This window comes from Hippoglossus stenolepis, chromosome 10, assembly GCF_022539355.2.
Source record: "Hippoglossus stenolepis isolate QCI-W04-F060 chromosome 10, HSTE1.2, whole genome shotgun sequence".
In the NCBI taxonomy this organism is placed as follows: Eukaryota; Metazoa; Chordata; class Actinopteri; order Pleuronectiformes; family Pleuronectidae; genus Hippoglossus; species Hippoglossus stenolepis.
The window spans coordinates 17,751,831-17,774,785 of NC_061492.1; the positions used below are offsets into that span (position 1 = coordinate 17,751,831).

Consider the following 22,955-nt stretch of genomic DNA (forward strand, 5'->3'; position numbering starts at 1 on the left):
ATGCTGTGTTTTATTCCATTGTATTCTTTGTATTCATACTTTTAATCTAAAATGTGTATTTCCATTTATCCAACGATCTGATGTAAGAATGTTTTCTTTTTACAGTTGTCTGCTGTAAAAAGGTCGTGCCTCCGGAAGGTGAGGATGTATTAAAACAATAAATTAAAGTTAGTGTTTGTGTCGTTGAGTTGTGTCAGTCTAAAGCTGCAGGGGTGAAACATAACCTGCTTGGTGGAGGAAACTATGTGGCTGTTGTGGGGATGAGACGTGTTAGACGACACCCTGCCTGACCAGTTCATATTATAATTGTGACTTAAATCTGTGGATTTATTATTTAAAATTGAGTTAAACCCCTTTTCCTCCCATGTATTCCTTGTTAGATTATGTTGCTGAAATTAAGAAGACCACATCCCGCTCCAGGATCATTCTTGTCATCATCATCATCATTTCCTTCGTTATTGTGCTTGTTGGTTTGATCTACTTCAGAACAAAGAGGTATGTAGAGTGTTCTTAATAACACACATTGTCCTCCTGTGGCATGTATTCAATGATGTTTTCTTGGCAGGACCTGCTTTTACTCTCCTGTGAACATGAAGGACGTGGAAGCACAAGCACCAGTGGGACAGTAGAGGGACCTTCATCTGTTAACCAACCAGCCTTTTTATCCAATTAATCTGTCCATTTAATCTCTAAGTCTATTTCTACTGATGAGAACTACATTTATGCTTATGATGCTTCCTGTAGAATCTTTTAGTACAAGTGTTTTTTATTATTACATTATCGCGTTGTTACTGCTGCAATACTCTTTACATCTGGCCAAAATCAGTGCTTAGTGCCTTTTTGTTGGAAACCATCTTTATTTTGTATGAAATGATGCAGCTTATTCTCTCTCACATCCATATTTTAGCTATTTACATAGTCATGGTAAGCTGAAGCTTTTACATAGTATCCAATGCTTTTTAAAGACAAACTGTCCATGAATGTAATCAGTTCAGGACGTGCTGGTTTTAGGGATGTTGGTATCACTAGGACTCGAGCAAAGACTGTTTGTGATGTACCTTTGTACACTTCACATCCACCACTGTTGTGTTCAACTGGACACAACAGACTCTCTCCTTTACCAGCTGGAACCACACATGGCCTCATGTTAAGTCAGGTTTTAAGCTTTTTCATCTGTGCATTTGCATTGCAAAACGCAAACAGTATTTTGATAGTCCCAACATTGACTATGTTTACATGGACAGCAATAGTATGACTATTAACCTTATTATGAATAAGACATCATTCCAGTTGTGATGTTTACCTGAGTTACTCACAGAACATTCCATTCATACTCCTGTTTACATGTTACAGATCGTAGTCTGATCAGTGAGACGTACTACTTAGTGTTTACACTTGAACCCAGGGCATGTGCCACCAAGCAGCTGGTAACTGCCATATGTCCATGTAGCGATTGATACGTCGACATGTCTACATAGTGTGACTTAAGTCAGAATACTCCACATGCCTTGATTTGATTATGACTCATGCCGGGCATACACTGTGTGCGATATGAGCCAGATTTTGACCAGATTTCGGAGTCGCGTGACACATTTTAGAATCGGAGCGATTTTCAGCTTTGTCTTGCGTATTTTGTTGTGTTGTTTACAAGGGGGCGGGGTTTGAGGAGCGGTCAGATGCTCCTGACCACTCTTCGGACAGTCGGATGAATTTCTGACATGAAAGAAATGTTGTTTGGCCGTCGTCAGGCTCTTGCACTCAGGTCGATTTCCCCATAATCAGCACATTTTCTCTCACTTAGTCGTGTGAAATGGTAAAACACAATAGTAGGAAATTGTCTAAAGCAATTGCACAGCAAGAAAGAAAAAGGAGATAAAGGGGTTCTTACGGTACAGTAATCAGTGTAGATCATGATCAATTTACAATATAGTTGCCTCAAATGCAGTTTGTTTGCTTTCTGCAAAGATGGCCAAATCTTTGTCTTCCAAGCTACTTGTGTATCTGAATACTGATGCCTCTGGCACACATGATAAAGGCAGCATGTTTCTCCCTTGTTCGCATATCAGCAAACAAACCTTGAATTCTTCCTCAAAAAGCAGATGCAACGTAGAGTCTGAGCAGTCAGGTAGTGTCGTGGCTGTGACTTTCCATCTCAGACAATCTACTTGTATAGTGTGAATTTAACAACATCATTTCTAAAGTAGCACAGTGTATGCCCAGCTTTTTTAATAGAGTGACCTCATAGGGGTTAAGGTAATCAGAGAATGCTGTTCAGGTTGATATTGGAATATTGGTGTCCATGTAAATGTGGCCTGTAATGATAATTGCTCAGCAGATAGCTGTGACGTATTGGTGAACAGGTGAAAAGTTCTTCACGCTGTGGAAGCTGAATGGACTCTTTGCTGTGCCAGCGTGTGCACTTTGAGGACCAAACAAAGCCCAGTAGTAATGCTGTAACTGCCCCAGTTACAGTCCTCCTCTGGTCAAAATCAAGTTTTTGTCCCCCTCATGCCTTTTATATGATAAAAGACATTTTTAGAGAAATAATCAGTCAGCGCCAGTATATCAGTATTTCCACCTTAACCAAAAAAAAACAGATTCATTCAGCCAGGGTTTGTGATGTCACAAACCTGAGAAACCAATCCTGTGAACTTCAGGCATTTGGTTGAATTTTCTTATTAAGAAACTTTTAAATATTTTTACCTTTAGTTTTAGGCGGAGTAATAAGCTACTTGAGTCGGACTTAAACATGAACGGAAGCTGTGGAAGCTGGGAGAGTCGCAACACGAGGAAGGACCCCTTCACTGCCCTGTAGCACTGCAGTGACCCCTCTGAATGTTGTAAATTTATCCCTTGGATAATAGATTATCTTTATTAATTATAATAACTATTTTCTATTATATGCATTTATAAGATTTTATATATAGAAATATATTTATACTTATAATGTTGGATGATACACTAAATGTAGTTATAACATATTATGATGTTAACTACTTTTATATGCAGAATCAGATATAAATATATTTGTTTTGTTTATATACTGAAATGTATTTTGAGTTTATATTTTAAACACTATATATATATATATATATATATAATAAATATATGCTACACGGTTTGGATGCAATATTGAACAGTTCTTTTTTTGTTGAGCGAAATGTACTGTAGATGTAGTATTGTATTGGATTGCATTAAGCTGTGAGTTTAGTGTGTACAATCATTGCTTGAGTCCTTGTGGTACCCCTCTGAGGAAATTTGTATTTTATATCTTAATCAAATCATGTCCTACTTTCTTCCTTTTCCTGTAAAAAACATTGAGAATAAAATGGATCAATCTGGAGCTGTTTTTGTTTTGTATTGTTGTCAAATGTAACATTAGGTTTCTATAGTAACAGGAGTGTGACTCACACCTGGTGATTTGTCTCAGCGAATGAAGGGGCAGGTAAAATGGAGTGTGTTCGTGTGGTGAGAAAACTTGTGACAGGAAGTTAGGGGAATTCTTTTTCAGAGAGATAGAGAGAGACTTTGAACAAATCAGAATTTGATCAAATAAAGATAGTAATTAAATAATGATTTAAAGCTGCTGTAGATGGGATCGCTGGCAAAATAGTTGATCGTAGAGTCTCATACTCGGGATGTTCAACTGATCTGCCCTGTGATTGGTCAAAGTCTCCTGCCAGGTCTTCCTAGTGGAAGTGCAGAAGTCTTGTTTTCTCTCAGATCCCTTGATTTACATTATGCTGAAACATTATTGTAAAATTATTACTAAATAACACCAAAAATATGTTGCCTACTTTAATTAAACAGTAATTCATAAAACCCGGTAAGTCACCTGTGATTCACTGGGGTCATGACCTTAAGTTTATTCGGCGATGTTGTACAACAGCTTTCCTCTGACATAATTATGTTATCATTATATTATCTCTGGGTGTAAACATGTGCAGGTCAACCAACGAGACAGAGCAGGAAGTAATTACACTACACGGGGCTGGGAAAACCCCCTCACCTGCACCACAGAGGATATATCAGTGCAGGTGAGAGCTGTTAGCTGATTGGTCCTCATGCTTAAGAAGCAGCATCGGAGCTGCCTCAAAGACTCAGACACTCGAGAGACGCCCGGAGACACGGAGCGAGCTGCAGAGTGAGCTACGGAGCTGAAAAGCTTAGAAGTTTAAGTTTGAATTTATGTTCATAAATAAATATGCTTAAAAGCGAATGGTTCGTCTCTGGTTGCTGTGGTGAGAGCCCCGTGGCAAGGTCTACTGCCACAATGGTAAAATGATCTGGTCAAACATAACTCAAGGTTCCTCACAGTGGAACTAGGGGCCAAACTAATACCAAGGTGACTATCTGGTCAGACAGTGTTTCTCTGAGATGTTTAGGGCCAATTACAATGACCTCCATCTGAATTTAGAAGTAAGATGTTCTGGGTCATCCAGGCCTTGATGTTCTTGAGACATTCCTGAAGTTGAACTAAGTGATTACATCAGGCTTCATAGATAAGTAGAGCTGGGTGTCTTCTGCATAACAATGGAAGTGTACGTGATGCTTTCTGATGATGTTGCCTAAAGGGAGCATATATAAGATGAAGAGTATCGGTCCAAGGACAGAACCTTGTGGACCTCCATGACTAACTTGTCTGTGCATTGAGGAGTCATTGTTAACATTAACAACTTGAAATCTATCTGATAAATATGATTTAAACCAGCCTAATGTCGTTCCTTTAATCCCTACATGTTGTTCCAGTCTCTGTAACAGAATCTTACGATCTATGATGTAAAATGCTGCACTAACATCCAACAGGACGAGTATAGAGACAAGTCCATTATCTGATGCCATTAAAGGTCAATGGTAACTTTTAACAGTGGTATTTCTGTGCTGTGGTTATTCTAAATCCTGACAAAGTCTTTCAACAAACCATTACTGTTTAGGTATTAACACAGCTGGTTAACAACAGCTTTTTCTAGGAATTTGGAAATGAAGATTTGATATAGGTCTATAATTAGCTAAAACATCTGGATCAAGAGTGGCCTTTTTAAGCAGAGGTTTAATTACCGCTACCTTAAAAGCTTTTGGTACGTAGCCAGTTATCAAAGACATAATCTGATTTAGTATGGAACTGTCAATTAGGGGGAAAACTTCCTTAAATAGTCTAGTTGGGACAGAGTCTAATAGACAGGTTGTATGTTTAGAGGATGAAACTAGGAAGAGTTCAGGAAGATCAATTGGAGAAAAGTGGTCCAAATATAAATCTGGTGTTACAGGTGGTTCTATGGTTTCTGTACTAGACAATGTATCTATGCTGTTCATGGGGAGGAGGTGGTGGATTGTTTACCTGATGGTTATAATCTCATTTGTAAGGAAGTTCATAAAATCATTGCTTCTCAGAGTTAGAGGACTAAATGGATCAGTAGAGCTGTGGCTCTCTGTCAGCTACAGAGCTGAAGAGGAACCTGGGGTTGTTCTTATTTTCTTCTATTAATAATGAATAATAGGAGCTTCTGGCTTTCTTGTATTTTATCAGACTATCTTCCCAGGCTAGGTGAAAATCATCTTGGCTGGTGGAACGCCACTTCCTCACCAGCTTCCGTGATGTTTTACATTTCATTTAGCTGACGCTTTTATCCAAAGTGACTTACAATAAGTGCATTCAACCATGAGGGTACAAACCCAGAACAACAAGAATTGAGAAAGTACAATTTCTTCAAAAAAGCAAAACTACAAAGTGCTATAAGTAAGTGCCATTTAAGTGCTACTAAATTGTTAGTTTGAAAATGTTATTCAAGGTATAGTCGGAAGAGGTGTGTTTTTAGTTTGCGGCAGAAGATGTGTAAACTTTCTGCAAGTACTAATGTTTTGAAACGGATGCAGGCAGCCATCGATAACCAGTGAAGGGAGCGGAGTAGTGTGAGTGAATTTAGGTAGGTTCAAAACCAGTCGAGCTGCTGCATTCTGAATGAGCTGCAGAGGTCGGATGGCACTAGGAGGTAGACCTGCCAGGAGGGAGTTACAATAGTCTAGCCGTGAGATGACCAGGGCCTGGACCAGAACCTGCACCGCCTTCTGAGTGAGAAGGTGGCGTATTCTCCTGATGTTGTACAGCATGAATCTACAGGAACGTGTTGTTACAGTAATGTTGGCAGTAAGGGAGAGTTGGCTGTCGAGTGTCACACCCAGGTTCCCAGCAGTCTGAGTGGGGGTTAACACGGAGTTGTCAAAGTTAATAGTCAGGTCATGGGTGGGAGAGTCTTTCCCTGGAAGGAAAAGTAGTTCAGTCTTGTCAAGGTTAATTTTCAGGTGGTGTGCAGACATCCACTGAGCGATGTCAGTCAGACAGGCAGAGATTCGTGCTGCTACCTGTGTTTCAGATTGACACAGATCCTCTCCAAGTTACCCGATAAGTGCGGTCATTGAGGTAGGATGAGAGCAGGGAGAGAGCAGAGCCTGAGACACCCAGGTCCTGAAGGGAGGAAATAAGGATCTGGTGGTTCACTGTGTCAAATGCAGCAGAGAGGTCTAGAAAGATAAGGACAGAGGAGAGAGAGGCTGCTCTAGCAGTGTGAAGTTGCTCAGAGACAGCAAGGAGGGCCGTCTCAGTTGAGTGGCCTGCCTTGAAACCAGACTGGTGAGGGTCAAGAAGGTTATTGTGGTTAAGATAGGAGGAGAGTTGATTAAAGATAGTGCACTCGAGAGTTTTGGAAACAAGGGAAGAAGAGAGACAGGTCTATACTTATTTACTTCAGACGGGTCGAGGGTGGGTTTTTTCAGGAGAGGATTTACTCTTGCCTCCTTCAGAGAGTTAGGGAAACAGCCAGTTGACAGGGAAGTGTTGATAAGATGGGTGAGAAAAGGAAGAAGGTCAGGAGCGACAGACTGGAGAATGTGAGATGGGATGGGTCAAGGGGGCAGGTGGTCGGGCAGGCGGAGGTTACCAAGGTAAGAACTTGATTGGGAGACAGGAGGGTGAAAAAAGAAAGCGAAGGGGATGAAGATGAAGTTGTTGAAATATAGTTATAGAAGGAGGATTAGAAAATGAGGAGCATATGTCATCTATCTTTTTTGTAAAGTAGTTGACAAAGTGGCTTGGTAGAAGGGAGGAAGGAGGAGGGGGACTGGGGGGGTCAAGGAGGTTGGAAAAGATGGAGAAGAGTTTTTTGGAGTTAGAAAATGAGGATTGAATTGTAGTTTGGTAAAAAGTGCTTTTGGCTGTGGAAATATAGGCAGAGAAAGAGGAGAGAAGAGACTGATAAGTGAGCAGGTAACATGTATGAGAATTACACCATGGAGCTAATCTCCTCTGATTTACTTTCTTCTTTTTCAGGGGCGACAGCATCAAGGTTTGTTTTTAATGAGGCTGCTGTAATAATTAACAAAGTTATCAACTAGTCTGGGAGTGAAGATTTGATGACTTTCCTGTATTGTACTGACACATGTAATAGTGTGTGTCATGTGTGTGTAAAATGTAATGTAATGTGAAGAAGGTTTTGGGGAAATATGACATTTTCAATGTCTATGTCAGAACAAGATTAAAAGTGTGATTGAAAAAGTGAGTGGGTTTATTTACATGTTGAGTAAAACCAATTGAGTTCATGAATGAATTAAATGCTGAACTAAGTCATTGACAACATCTACATGAATGTTGAAATCACTGACTATAATGACTATCTGTCGTAAGAACTAGCTCAGATAGAAATTCAGAGAATTCAGTTAAACTTCAGAGTAAGGGGCAGGCGGATGATATATGATAACTCGATGAATTGGTTTATATAACTTCAGACTTGGATGTACGAGGCTGATTATAATATTTTCAAACGAGTTATAACTACCTTTTGGTCGAGGGTTGATCGATAGGTCGGATTTAAAGATTGCTCCAACCCCTCCACCTCTGCCTGTGCTTTGAGGAATATGATTGTTTATATTGGTGGGGGGCGTCATTTAAAACTACACTACCGTTCAAAAGTTTGGGGTCACCCAGACAATTTCGTGTTTTCCATGAAAACTCACACTTTTATTTATCAAATGAGTTGCAAAATGAATAGAAAATATAGTCAAGACATTGACAAGGTTAGAAATAATGATTTTTATTTGAAATATTAATTTTGTTCTTCAAACTTTGCTTTCGTCAAAGAATGCTCCATTTGCAGCAATTACAGCATTGCAGACCTTTGGCATTCTAGCTGTTAATTTGTTGAGGTAATCTGTAGAAATTTCACCCCACGCTTCCTGAAGCACCTCCCACAAGTTGGATTGGCTTGATGGGCACTTCTTGCATACCATACTGTCAAGCTGCTCCCACAACAGCTCAATGGGGTTGAGATCTGGTGACTGCGCTGGCCACTCCATTACAGACAGCATACCAGCTGCCTGCTTCTTCCCTAAATAGTTCTTGCATAATTTGGAGGTGTGCTTTGGGTCATTGTCCTGTTGTAGGAGGAAATTGGCTCCAATCAGCGCTGTCCACAGGGTATGGCATGGCGTTGCAAAATGGAGTGATAGCCTTCCTTATTTAAAATCCCTTTACCTTGTACAAATCTCCCACTTTACCAGCACCACAGCAGCCCCAGACCATCACATTACCTCCACCATGCTTGACAGATGGCGTCAGGCACTCTTCCAGCATCTTTTCACCTGTTCTGCGTCTCACAAATGTTCTTCTGTGTGATCCAAACACCTCAAACTTTGATTCGTCTGTCCATAACACTTTTTCCAATCTTCCTCTGTCCAATGTCTGTGTTCTTTTGCCCATATCAATCTTTTCTTTTTATTGGCCAGTCTCAGATATGGCTTTTCTTTGCCACTCTGCCTAGAAGGCCAGCATCCCGGAGTCGCCTCTTCACTGTAGACGTTGACACTGGCGTTTTGCGGGTACCATTTAAAGAAGCTGCCAGTTGAGGACCTGTGAGGCGTCTATTTCTCAAACTAGAGACTCTAATATACTTGTCTTCTTGCTGAGTAGTGCACCGGGGCCTCCCACTTCTCTTTCTACTCTGGTTAGAGCCCGTTTGTGCTGTTCTCTGAAGGGAGTAGTACACACCGTTGTAGGAAATTTTCAGTTTCTTCGCAATTTCTCGCATGGAATAGCCTTCATTTCTAAGAACAAGAATAGACTGGCGAGTTTCACATGAAAGTTCTCTTTTTCTGGCCATTTTGAGAGTATAATCGAACCCACAAATGTGATGCTCCAGATACTCAACTAGCTCAAAGGAAGGCCAGTTGTATAGCTTCTCTCACCAGCAAAAGAGTTTTCAGCTGTGCTAACATAATTGCACAAGGGTTTTCAAATCATCCATTAGTCTTCTAAGGCGATTAGCAAACACAATGTACCATTAGAACACTGGAGTGATAGTTGCTGGAAATGGGCCTCTATACACCTATGTAGATATTTCATTAAAAACCAGACGTTTCCACCTAGAATAGTCATTTACCACATTAACAATGTATAGAGTGTATTTCTGATTAATTTAATGTTAACTTCATTGAAAAAAACTGTGCTTTTCTTTGAAAAATAAGGAAATTTCTAAGTGACCCCAAACTTTTGAACGGTAGTGTACATATTCACCATTTTGAAGCCAGTTTTCAGTTAAACATAGTAAATCGATCTGATGTCAGTAATCAGATCATTTAATAAGTGTTGTGCATGAACGTGTTCAATGAAAACTGAACTGTACAAATCAGTTTACAAATGATTAACGTGAAAAAATATATAATCATCATGCTATAGGCCATCACGTGAAATACCAGGAGCAAGGGGTTAGTGTGTGTGTGTCTCATAAACTCTGGAGAGAATCAAACAAACACAAATTAAAGTTCAGTTCTGTTCAGGTTCTCATAACTTGTAATGAGTGTTGGTGTTTATAGTGAAAGTGTAAAGTGAGCTCAGGTCAGTGAGTGTGGAGGACGACACACTCTGACACACCGCTGTTTCAGGATCAGAACAGAAGCAGCGGTTGGTTTGTATCATGTCAGACTCTGATGATAATAATTTATCATTAGTCCGGAACCCTGTATTCACACTTGTGTTGCTCCCATTTGACATTTACCGCCTCGTCATCAACAAGTTCTCCTCTCTCACCGCTGCTTCATTGTCTGTGTGTGTGTGTGTGTGTGTGTGTGTGTGTGTGTGTGTGTAATGCTGCATTCCAGACGACTCGGATGTCAGATATTCCAACTCGAAATTTCACAGTTCCAACTTCACATCAAACATAAACATAAACATAAACATACATGTCTGACCGTGAACAGCTGATTTATTTTTCTCGTGATGAGACAATTCAACTGTCTCATCACGCAGCCTTTTTTCGTACAGAAAAAAAGAGGAGGGAGACGACGCCATTCAATACATAAGAGAGAACACACACTGTCACTGAATCCAACAGACGGGCCTCAGCTACAGGATCTACGTCTCCATGAGCGCAGCCATTGTTGTGTGACGTCAGAGAACTGGTGCTCGGTGAAGTCGGGGTAGATGACTCTTCTCCGAGAACACATGTCCGAACTCCGACTTTGAGTGGCGTCCATTACACTTTTTTCCAAGTAGGAGTTTGGAAAATTACGACGTCCGAGTTGTCTGGAATGCAGCATCAACTCCGCTTTGCTCCCAGACTCAGAGGAGATGAGAGAATGACGTGCTAACGTGGGCGTTTCCAGCTGCAGCTACGAGGTTGCATCGCTTTAAATGAATTGTGGGACTACATTTTCTTTTTTCCTTTCATCAAGGATGGTCTGGTGTTTCCTATGCTAAAGGTGATAAGTTAGGAAGCATTGAAGCTCCTTTCCTTATCATTCAGATTTCTAACAGCTTTTATAATGGCGGCCACTGAAATACTTCAGGCCATTTCACTCTGAACCTTCCTGAGAAAAATGTATTATTTTAACACAGCCATGGTCACATGTCCCTCCACTTTTTAACTGTCTCTTCAGTTACTGATCAGTTAGCGCAGTGATTTAAAACAAACATATTTAATCAGATGAAATGGTTAAGAACATACATATACATACTGTGCAAGGAAAACATTTTAACCATAAAGACATGGAGGACATTATGCAAAATACATAGGTATATACAGTGAAGGTAATAAGTATTTGATCCCTTGCCGATTTTGTCGAGTTTGCCCACTGACAAAGAAATGAACAGTCTATAATTGTAATGGTAGGTTTATTTTAACAGTGAGAGACAGATTTTCAAATAAAAAAATCCAGAAAATCACAAAATACAAAAGTTATAAATTGATTTGCATTTGATTGAGGGAAATAAGTATTTGATCCCCTACCAACCAGCAAGAATTCTGGCTCCCATAGACTAGTTTGATTAGTCCTCTCACTTTAAGAAAGTACTCAAAATCTCAACTCGTTAACTGTATAAAAGACACCTGTCCACAGAATCAATCAGTCAGATTCCAACCTCACCACCATGGGCAAGACCAAACAGCTGTCCAAGGACGCCAGGGACAAGATTTTAGACTTGCACAAGGCTGGAATTGGCTACTAGACCATCGGCAAGCAGCTTGGTGAGAAGTAGACAAATGTTGGTGCCCTTATTCGGAAATGGAAGAAACACAAAATTACCATCAATCGCCCTCGGTCTGGGGCTCCACGCAAGATCATGCCTCGTGGGGTATCGATGATCATGAGAAAGGTGAGGGAATTAGCCCAAAACTACACAGGAAGAACTTGTTAATGATCTCAAGACAGCTGGGTAGATAGATCTATATAAATATTTTCTTGCAAACGATTCATTTCTCTCCTGTATGAATCCTCATGTCTCTTTAAATTGTACCTACAGTTAAATCTTTTTCCAAACAGAGCAAGTAAAATTATTATCTGCTGTATGACTAATCGTATACAGTTAGATTGCCCATTAGTTTAAATCTTTTACCACACTAGGAGCAATTTATTGGTTTCTCTCCTGTATGAATTCTCATGTGTGTCTTTAAAATGAACGTACGGTTAAATCTTTCACCGCACTGAGTGCAACAAATGGTTTCTCTTCTGTATGACTTCTTACATGTACAGTTAGATGGTACTTTTTTCTAAATGTTTTACCGCACTCGGAACAACTAAATAGTTTCTCTCCTGTATGACTTCTCTTTTGTATATTCAGCTGTTAATTTCGGGCGAATTTTTTACCAGACATGGAGGACATTATGAAAAATACATTAAGTATATATGGGTATGTAATATATATGGCATAAATCAAATCAGTAGAAACAAGAAATATCAACACAAATCTTTCATGTTATTCAATGAGTTATTTTTTCTAGGGATATAGAAATTGTTTAACTCTGATAAAAACAGGTGAAGGTGGGATTCTAAATTCTCTATTTACAACAGTGAACTATTAATACGTATAATATGAATAGGGGACAAATCCTAATAAATCTTTTTTTGCAAACGATGCAACTTAAATATTTAACCACACAGAGCAAGTCAATTCATTCTCCCCTGTATGACTACTCATATGCAGTTAGATTACCTATTAGTCTAAATATTTTACCACACTAGGAGCAACTAAATGCTTTCTCTCCTGTATGACTTCTCTTAAGTTTATTCAGCAGGTGTTTTCAGATAAATGTTTTACCACAGTCAGAGCAACAAAACGGTTTCTATCCTGTATGAATCCTCATATGTGCAGTTAGATTGCCCTTTTGGCAAAATCTTTGACCACACTCAGAGCAACTAAACGGTTTCTCTCCTGTATGAATCCTCATATGTTCAGTTAGACTGCACTTTTGGCGGAATCTTTTACCACACTCGGAGCAACTAAATGGTTTCTCTCCTGTATGAATCCTCATATGTACGGTTAGATCGCCCTTTTGGCCAAATCTTTTATCACACTCTGAACAACTAAACGGTTTCTCTCCTGTATGACTCCTCATATGTAAAGTTAGACTGCACTTTTGGCGAAGTCTTTTACCACACTCGGAGCAACTAAACGGTTTCTCTCCTGTATGAATCCTCATATGTACAGTTAGATCGCCCTTTTGACCAAATCTTTTACCACACTCGGAGCAACTTAACGGTTGCTCTCCTGTATGACTCCTCATATGTAAAGTTAGACTGCCCTTGTGGCGAAATCTTTTACCACACTCGGCGCAACTAAACGGTTTCTCTCCTGTATGAATCCTCATATGTTCAGTTAGACCGCCCTTTTGGCGAAATCTTTTACCACACTCGGAGCAACTAAACGGTTTGTCTCCTGTATGACTCCTCAAATGTAAAGTTAGACTGCACTTTTGGCTAAATCTTTTACCACACTCGGAGCAACTAAATGGTTTCTCTCCTGTATGAATCCTCATATGTACAGTTAGATCCCCCTTTTGTCTAAATGTTTTACCACACTCAGAGCAACTAAATGCTTTCTTACCCGTTTTACATTTCATATCACTTAGAGGCTGTTTGTTATTTTTTGTATTTAAACCAGACTGAGGTCCCCTGGTCTGCATCCAATCATCTTCACTGTCTACAGTCTTGTCCTCAGTACCTTGTTGTAAATGTCCATCAGGACCTGAGTTCCTGGCTGGTTCTTGTTCTCCACAGTCCGCTCTGTTCTCCTCAGTCTGATTCCGATGAAGCTGTGCCAACTGAGGTTTCTCTTCATCTTCTTCACTCTTCACAGTGACAGCAGTCAATGTGAACTTGATATCAGCCTGCTCAAGTTGTTGAAGCTGCTCTCCCTCCTGATTGGTCCACGGTTCCTCCTGTTCCTCTTTAATGTTGGGGGGCTCTGGGTCCTCCTGCTCCACAAGGGGGCTCCACTGCTGCTGCTCAGGGGGAACCTCTTCTTTATTCACCATCAGCTGCTGTACGTCTGCAGGACACACTGAAACAAAAATACACACGTTTATCATTTCAGAGTTTCCTGAAGTGTTTTAAAAAACTTGTGTTGGTCGTTTAATGTCGACTGTTATTATTTTTGAACGATCACACTCAAGAAGCAGAGATGTTGAGGTAGTTCATAGTTGGTTTTACGATGCAGCTCGTAAATTAAGCAGCATTAAACCAAGTGTTTACAGTAAAAAAGTTTTATATTTTGAGACCAAATAAACAAATTAGGACACTAGCAGAGCAGAGCAGGGCGAGTGGAGGTTAGTTAGTTGGTGAAGCTGTTTTTAGACATGACCTGTGGGTAAAAAACTGAATTGTCTCCAGAGTTTGTGTTTCACACATGAACAACACAGCAGCAGGTTTTCTGCACAGACTCGTTCACAACAGTATCAAATCCTCCTCATTATTCACCAGGTGAAGGTGGAGCAGCAGACAGAGACAGGAAGTGACGTATTACTCTGCTGCATAGATCATGTGATCATGTTTACATCACCCCGACAGCGTCGTCAGCTCTTATCACCACAAACTCTCTTCACATCTCTGTCTGGTCTTCTAGTGATGACGTCATTAGGAGGAAGGAAGATGGCTGCGTCGAGTCAAAGCTTGAATTCACCCAAAGAGCAAACTGAAGCAAAAAAACAAATAGCCCACGATCATCGAAAGTGTGGGAGTTTTTTTAGATGGAGACCAAACAACATGTTTCTCTGTAAACTCTGCAAATCCAAAATGATCACAGCAGCACAACCGTGATGCACGAGCACTTGAAGCTGAAGCAGCCAGGGGAGATTTCTCAAGATGGCAGCTGGAGCGAGACAGAACCGCAAGTTTTAAATTTTGTTCTCAAACAAGCGTAATATATTACGATTATCAACACGTGGAATGGAATAGGAATAGACTGGAATACCTGGGATCATCTTAACTACACAACTCCAGTGACTGAATCAATCCACGTCATAAACCAGTTTTAGTACTTAAATAAAACCCAGATTCTCCAGTTCAGAGAAAGCGTTGCTATGACATACAGGGATTTTAGTCATCCATGTGTCACAGCAATCGTTTTGAAATCAAGCATCTCAAAAATAGGGTCTATTGTTATTAATATAACACAACAGTGATGTAGAAATTATACTCATTTTAAAATATTCCAGTATCATAAATATTCACACAATATGTGTCTGTTTTTCAGGAATAGACGAAGCAGTCTGGAGGACTTTTTACACAAAAGGAGCCAAAATGCATGAACACCCCAGATGTGTGCTGAGCTTTCTAACAGCATCTTGCAGATGATTATCAAGGACATGTGACCCCTGGCTGCAGTTGAGGGTCAAAGCTCCTAATCCGTTGATCTACATCAACTTAACCAACCAGACATTGTTTTAAACTTATCATTCCCTTTAAGGAGTGTTAGTTTGATCAACTCGTGTTAGCAGAGCTGATGCTAGCAAACGTTAGCCTGTGAGCGGCTCCTCCAGGGACTGACCAACTCTGTGCAGCCGGAGTTCGGGCTTCATCACGGCATCGAGCAGCCTCCTCTGGCGGCAGATCTCCCGCTCTGACCGCTCCATTCTGTCTTCGTACACCGCCACGGTTTCCTCAATCCCTGCGTCGATCTCCTCCGCCGCCGCCGTTAGCCGCTCGGTGAGCAGCGCTCTCAGCGCCGGGACTTGAGCCGTTTCTCCTCCTTTCTCCAGCTGCAGCAGAAAGTCTTCAGCGGCAGCGCTGATCCGCTCATGTACTGACACCCGCAGCAGCTGCACGTCGCACATGTTCCTCCTCTTTGCGCACTTTGAGTCTCGGAGCGAACAAAGTGAGCCAGCGGCTGGTAAACAGAGACACCGAGCTCAGAGCCAACAGTGACGCCTGCTGGACTGGAGGACGAGGAGGAAACTAAAGTGATAATACTGCACAGTAGAAAATATGGAGGACGAAACATGACTTAATTATAAATAAATGAATAAATATATAAATAAATAAAGGTATGAATAAATACTTAAATGCTTAAACAAATGAGAAAATAAATACAGAAATAAATGTCTTAAATTTATTTCCACATATATTTCTTTCTGTATTTCTGTGTCCGTATGCTAATGACAAAGCTGGTCCTAACCTCCTGACTGTGAGCGTCTCATCTCATGTTGTACTGAGCACAACATGTTGACGAGTCAATTTTCATGATGTTTAAATGCGGCATCATAAACTCTGGAGCTCTGTAGCCCCGGGCCTAGGAATAGATTGAAATATACTTAACCAGTAGGGGAAGAAGAATTCGGATCATTTACTGAAGTAAAAGTACCAAGACAGTAAAGTAGAAACGCTGCCATCTTGTGATGATTATGTCATCTACAGTCAGATTCTGTGCAGTAGTGATTGGGGATCCTACCTATACACACTCAACCAATCCTGAGTCAGTCTCAGCTGTCAATCATGACGTCTGAGCCCGTTTTTATATCCCACCCTCTGGAACTGTATCTCCAACGAAATCTGCAACGCTGCATCTCTGGACAGCTTCAAGGAACTCTTCAAACACCTGTTCACTACTAACTGAGCCTCTGACAGGATAGAAATAAACATCAGTAAATGCAGAGGGGAGTACTAACTGAGGCCAGAGTCTCTTGTCCCCACAGACACATGTAAAGCAACCTTGGGTCTCTTGAAAGGCGCTTTATAGAATCAAGCTGTTATTATCAAATAACGAATTAAAATCAAATTGATCAGAAACACTTGAACAAACATCAGTGTGATCTGAACTATACCTAAAATGGCAGAAACCATCTTTGATAAACATTTATTTAACATGTACTTTGATATTTTAGTTTGGTCCACGTCCCATCTGCTAACATGGAGGAGGCAGAGTTTATGGCCTATACCGCAGCCAGACACCAGTGGGCGATCAAGATGATTTGTCATTTCGTCCATCTTTATTTACATTCTCAGATTTTTACTGTGTCAGTGTTTAGTCATCGCCTTATGACAGATGATAACGTTTTTTACTCTGACAGGTAAAAAAAACGCTGTTTCTGAAGAATGTTATATTCATCAGTTCATCAGTCGAACCTTTAACATCACCTAAAACGGTTAAATAAATAAAACCCTTTTATTTCCATCCACATTGATTGTGAAAATACAGTAACAGTGAAACTCTGTATATTCACCATTAACTAAAGCTTTACATCTGTCAGTGCTGCAGCCTGAAAGGAAAGTTCACGATTGAACCAAGGGACCAACAAACATCAGTTCCACAGATAAACACAGATTCATGAAGCAGACTCCAGGAACTCACCAGAAAGAAGACCTGATGTCACGTTCTGTTTACTTGGACCTGCTCTTAGTTCTGCTGCTATAGGTCTAAAATGTCGGGGGACACATGGAGTTTCTCTTTTCTCTCTATCACATTAAAGACATTAATGTCTCATCAACACGTTACTGACTTGACTTCTTCACCAGAGTCCTTGTGCTTTATCATTTGCAGATCCAGGTCTGCAGCTGTGGTCACATCGTGGTTTGTGATAGTTGATCGCGAAGCAGAGATCATGATCGTAATGGCGGAATCTTGTATCGTGTTGGCATCTGATTGTGGATAGTGGTGGTGGACCATCGAGGTGGCAGCCGTGGACCCTGATGGCGGCAGTGGATCATGACGATGGATTGTGGATTATGGTGGCATCTGAGCGTGGTGGCTGCTGATCATGGACTATGATTACAACAAGACTGCTTGAAATACAATATGTTTACGCAGATACCATAACTGACAATAACTCAATTCATTTACTTTCCATTATGTTACACACTGTTTATTCTAATCAATGCTGTAAATACTGTAATTTTTTTCAGTCACTGATGGTCTTCATATACAGTCACTGATCATCTTTATATACTGTCACAGATCATCTTTTTTGAAGACGACAACTTGTTTTTCAGCACAGACCTGAACATTTCTCAGGATACAAAAAGTCTAAACAGTATTTAAACAAAGGAAACAAAGGTGTGAAGAGTAAACGCTACCCGTCGGCTATCAGACATTACCATAGCAACAGGAACAAACAATCTGTCGCTCTAATCCCGAGGGTGTGAGATCACAACACTGTTGGTTTTATTTCTTTTATCTCCCTCATCCTCATGTCTTCTATTAATCTTTTCTCGTAAAACGTTTCCTTGTTTGATTTACAGAAATTCTCTTGTTCAAACAAAATTCAAAACCTCATTAGGATCTCTGTAGGCACAAAGGAGAGGGAGTGCAATGCACAAAACAACCTCAACGATCAATCAGTCAACGTCTGTCCATCAATTTGTTGACAGTTGCATCTAAAAACATTGATGGTCTTGGCAGATGGTGGCTCCTGACTTCCCTCTACCTCCTTCTCCTCCTCCAGATACTTCTGGTAGTTGTCCACAGCATTGTTCTGTCTGATGCAGTGCTCCATTACCTGGACTAAACCATGACATCAAATGGTTAAATCATTCAGTGACATCACGGCCGTAGACACGTTCCTCTCTTCTGCTGAGAGCCACTTTACTCACAGTGAAAGTAAATTAGAGCAAACCAAAAGTGACTCAATGTCAACTGAGGTCACCTGGGTGGATGTGGACTGATGTGGACTGAGGACAGACAGGTAAACAAACAGACAGACCCACGGGTAAAAAGACACACAGGTAAACAGACACACAGGTAAACAGGCAGACAGACAGACAGACAGGTGAATAGACAGACAGACAGACAGACAGACAGGTAAACAAACAGACAGACCCACAGGTAAACAGACACACAGGTAAACAGACAGACAGACACACAGGTGAATAGACAGACAGACAGACAGGTAAACAGACAGACAGACAGACAGGTGAATAGACTGACAGACAGACAGGTAAACAAACAGACAGACACACAGGTGAAAAGACATTCAGACAGGTAACTGACTCAGACACTAAAGGTACGTGTCCTCCTCTTTGTGTGACGTCACACAGTGTGGAGATGAGATGACGTTAAACTCCACACGGTTGATGACGTGTGAGTCTCACCTGGGATTCGCGGCCCACCCGCTGGCCCTGTTCTCTGGGGGTTTTCAGGATGAACTCTATCTGATTTGCGTATCTGCAGAAAAAGACCAGATATCGAATCAGATAAAGATATGCACAATAGGCTACATGGTAATGGTAATGCAGTGAAGTGTCCACTTGTCACTTGTTGCACATTGTTACTGTACAAAGTGATAATTCTATTAATCAAACACAAAGTCATACAGTTGTCTTTCGGTAAGTTTAATTCTACATCTGCAGATGGACTCAAAGTACAATCATCAGAAGGACATTATACAAAGAGCAAAGAACACTCCGGAGCGCTGTGTTCTTATAACGCATAGCCCCCTCCCACTAGCTAAAGAGAAGTTATTCATCAGCTTCTTTGATGTTTCATTACAATGGGGGACATCCTGGCTTCATCTCTGGTCTAGACCCCTGGGGTGAAATCCCAACACCAGATGTCCGAGACACCATAAAGTTTCAGGCTTTCCGAGGCCATAAAAGTAAAGTCCCTGAGTGATAATCGTAAACCTAACATTAACTCACAGCTGACTTTTAAGATAAACACATCTGTTTATCCCATTCTTCTACATACATGTCTGTTCTTCCATTAATCATTACCCAAGATCAGAATTTCCATCACATCCTCCAAAGTGTTTTGACAGCAGAACAAGTAATATAGCCTACACGTATCCAACAGTAATATCACTTAATTTTTTTTAAATGCAGTTAAAAAAAAACCACTACTAAGCAATATGAGGATACAATACTGAAGAATAAATCTTTATGTTGTTGGCTGGTCAACATGAGGACGACCTGCACCAGCTTCATCTGCACAACACTTCATGTTTACCTCCCTCAACTAAAGATGGCCTGCAACTGTTTAGAGTTGGCAGTCATTGCTAAGTGTCATGGATAATAGAGTTAATTTCTATATTCATTATGGTTGGTTAAAAAAATTAACACTTATCACAACAATGATTATGTTTTACTTTCTGATTTGATACACTTTAGATAAAAACCCAATGTTTTATTTTTCTTATTTCCCATAAGAGACAGAACACGGTCAGCACAGCTGTGTCCTTCAGGCACATCCGTCCCTAATAAAATGACAGGAAACATAAAAGTATGGCATTATTGTAGAGGAAGTGTTACTTATGAACAAAGTTTGTGTCCTAAAAATTCTGTATAGTGTTCAGTCTTGTTGGAGTCCTGTTCTGTCTCCTCATGTTGGACATCCACTGGTGCAGGCTGTCTGAGTCACCTGGAGGAAAACTACACAAACACACAGATATGTGATACATGTGCCAGGTTAACTCCTTAACAGAGTTTTACATGATAAAAATAAAAGTGTATTACTTCAAAGTTCATCAGATCATAATCACTTCACCTCAGTTTAGAAAGTAGGTGGTGGACATCAGCCTCAGGTTCTCTCTGTGACTGTATGCTTACATTGTGACCTATTTTTAAACGTTCATAGGTGTTGTTCTATTTCATGCTACATATGTGACATAGTAATATTGGCAAGAGAAAAACCTGAATTACAATTTATAGTCACCTTAATATTTAGTGAAGCATTTATCACACTTTATTTTTTCCACCCAAAATCACAGTGTGGATCGTTGTCATAACAGTCCAGTGCGTGAGGTCTGTTACAGTTGGTTAGGCTGGGATGGACCCCCATGGAATTGCCTCTTTCTCCTCTTTTACTACTCCCTTCGAGGAATAGCAAAGCAGTCCTTATCTCTCATATTGGCATCAACGACATGAGGAAGGTCAGCAACTTCAGGCTGGTCAACATGATGGAGGACAACCTGCACCAGATTCACCTACAGCGGTTGGAAAAAGTCCTTATCTCTGCATCAACGAAGGTCCAAGGCGGTCAACATGGACAACCTCAGATTACTGCAGGTTTCCCAAGAACATTATTTGGCCAGTTTTCACTCAAGATGACATGTAACTCTTCACAGTTGGCAGTGTTACTGCTTTTACATTTGGCCTTTGAACCCACTTTGTTACGCCTAAACATATTTCAGTGGCATAGCCAAGTTAATTTTTATTTTCCTTTACTGTAATTATTAATAGTATTACATCTGTTGCCACAATGCTGTTATCACCATTGTTCTCCCTCATCCCTAGTGGATGGTGGGATTGAAGAGCTGAAATTAAAGATTACTACCCCCCAGGAGGTACATACATCTTAGTACTTCCATTTATAATAACTGTTAAACTTTAAAAAAACTTTTAACCTTGATTTTTGATACCTATTTGGCACCCCCCAGTGTCTTAAATTTGCTTAAATCTCAATGTCTGGTGAAACAATTGATGCCCTCAACCTCTTTTCCTAAGGTAAACATCATGTTGGTCTTAATATTGTTCACTTTGGCCTGTCTTGGTTGAAAGCCCACTCACCACGACAAGGTGCAGGCCACGAGAGGGAACATATAACACACACAACAAACTAAAAAGCACGGTTACAAGACGTATGTACAGGGACATAAATACAGAAAAAAAAATGACACAACATTGGAGAACACATATACAAAGGGGAAAAGAGAGGGTGGGTGATGGTGACAACATTAAACAACACATTATCATTGAATGCCACAGAAGCTCTAGTTACAACTCAGAATATTTAGAACTTCCCCAAAACTTGAACTACAATACTAACTTACTGTTTTACTATAACGCACTTCAATAACCACAATATATGTAAAACATTATCCACGGAACCATGGATTTGAACTGTGCAAGTAGCAAACTTAACTGTTTGCATGAAACTTCAGAATACATTTTTTTTAAAGTGCTTTGCATTATATATATTTTTTTGGTGAATTTTTAATATACAGTGAACTGTTCCTTGACTTATAAAAACAATCCTTTAAACTATGTACATAAAAATGAACAGGGAGCTTGCATATGTATTTTATATGACAGTTACCACATCAATATCACTTTTGGTCCTGTTTATGCAGACTCCGGTGGATGTTAGTGACATATCTTCCTTTGTGTACCTTTGTGTCATCAGGTGTTCCAGGCTTTTAATCGCAATAGCGTTACAAGCCAAACCTGAGGGTACACTGAGGCTAAAGGTAAATCTGACTGGCTACTGGCTTGTATGGCAGTACTATGAAAGCCATGTAGCCTGCTCAGTAGATCATACATCATTACCTCTGTGCCTTTTTAAACTAAACACCTACTGTCAGAGGCAACAAAGTCATAAGGTGTCCCGGTTTAGAACATAGGACAAGATAGAGAATATCCCTTGTATGTTCTGCCGCACTCATCAAGATGCAAACCACCAGCCTCAGAAATGACCAAACAACTTAATCTCCATAAAAATGGATTAACTTTGTAAGTTTTGTGCGGACTACCTTGCCTTCTTTTATTTTCTGTGTCTCTCGTCTTGCTATGTGGTTCAATCTAATTTTGCAATACCACGCAGAAGCCATCTTCACCAGAACATGGACATGATTAGCTTCAACACACATGTCAAACATGTGGCTGTGCAGCTGTGGGAAGAGATTCTTTTCAGAACAATCAGAAAGAACCTGGGTAACAATAGAAGCTGTTGTTCCTTTTCCCTGTGGAGCCTTGCCCTCATTGTTTTTCAGAAGCCACTGGAAGCATCTTTCCGTAGCTTGACAAACTGCAGTTACGCCTGGTGAAGGTTTCTGTAAGCCACCTCTGTTCTTCAAAGTCACAAATTGGTGCACTGAATCCTCTGAGGTGAGTGCTTCTGAGCAAGGCATACAGGTGACCCTCTATTTCATCTTTTTCACAATGAAGCCTGTGATGTAAGAGATGGCTGCCTCCTTGTACTCAGACAGATTGTCAACATCTGGAAGGTGAGAGAACACATCATTCTCAGGTACAAGCACTTCCACGGGCTCCACATCCACCCTGCGTGCAATATTAACAGTTGCAGGTGTTGAGTCAAGGATGGTGGTATTGTCACGAAGGAGACAGTTACCTGTGCCCCTTTTCACCTGGTGCCTCACAAGGAGGCGCTTAAATGCCCCTCGGAACTGTCTTACATTGGGGTTGTTGTTGTAACCTCCACGTGTTCTGATAGAAGAGAAGAACAGCTCCAAGTGGTCCTGACTGAGTTC

The 22,955-nt window shown here is 40.5% G+C and overlaps 1 protein-coding gene across 1 annotated transcript; it reads right to left on the reverse strand.

Moving 5' to 3' along the window:
* Positions 1-11,959: 11,959 nt before the first annotated feature.
* LOC118116768 (gastrula zinc finger protein XlCGF57.1-like) lies at positions 11,960-15,680 on the reverse strand. The gene is made up of 2 exons (XM_035168612.2): positions 15,308-15,680; positions 11,960-13,822 (listed from the first exon to the last, which is right to left on the reverse strand). Exons 1-2 carry the CDS (start codon positions 15,591-15,593, stop codon positions 12,606-12,608), a joined length of 1,503 nt encoding a protein of 500 aa, XP_035024503.1. The 5' UTR covers positions 15,594-15,680; the 3' UTR covers positions 11,960-12,605.
* Positions 15,681-22,955: the final 7,275 nt, after the last annotated feature.

Coding starts and splice junctions, on each gene's coding strand:
- LOC118116768 (XM_035168612.2), bottom strand. CDS start 15,593: ATGTGCGACGTGCAGCTGCTGCGGGTGTCAGTACATGAGCGGATCAGC. Junction 13,823..15,307: donor ACTCCGGCTGCACAGAGTTG/GTCAGTCCCTGG, acceptor TTTTTGTTTCAG/TGTGTCCTGCAGACGTACAG.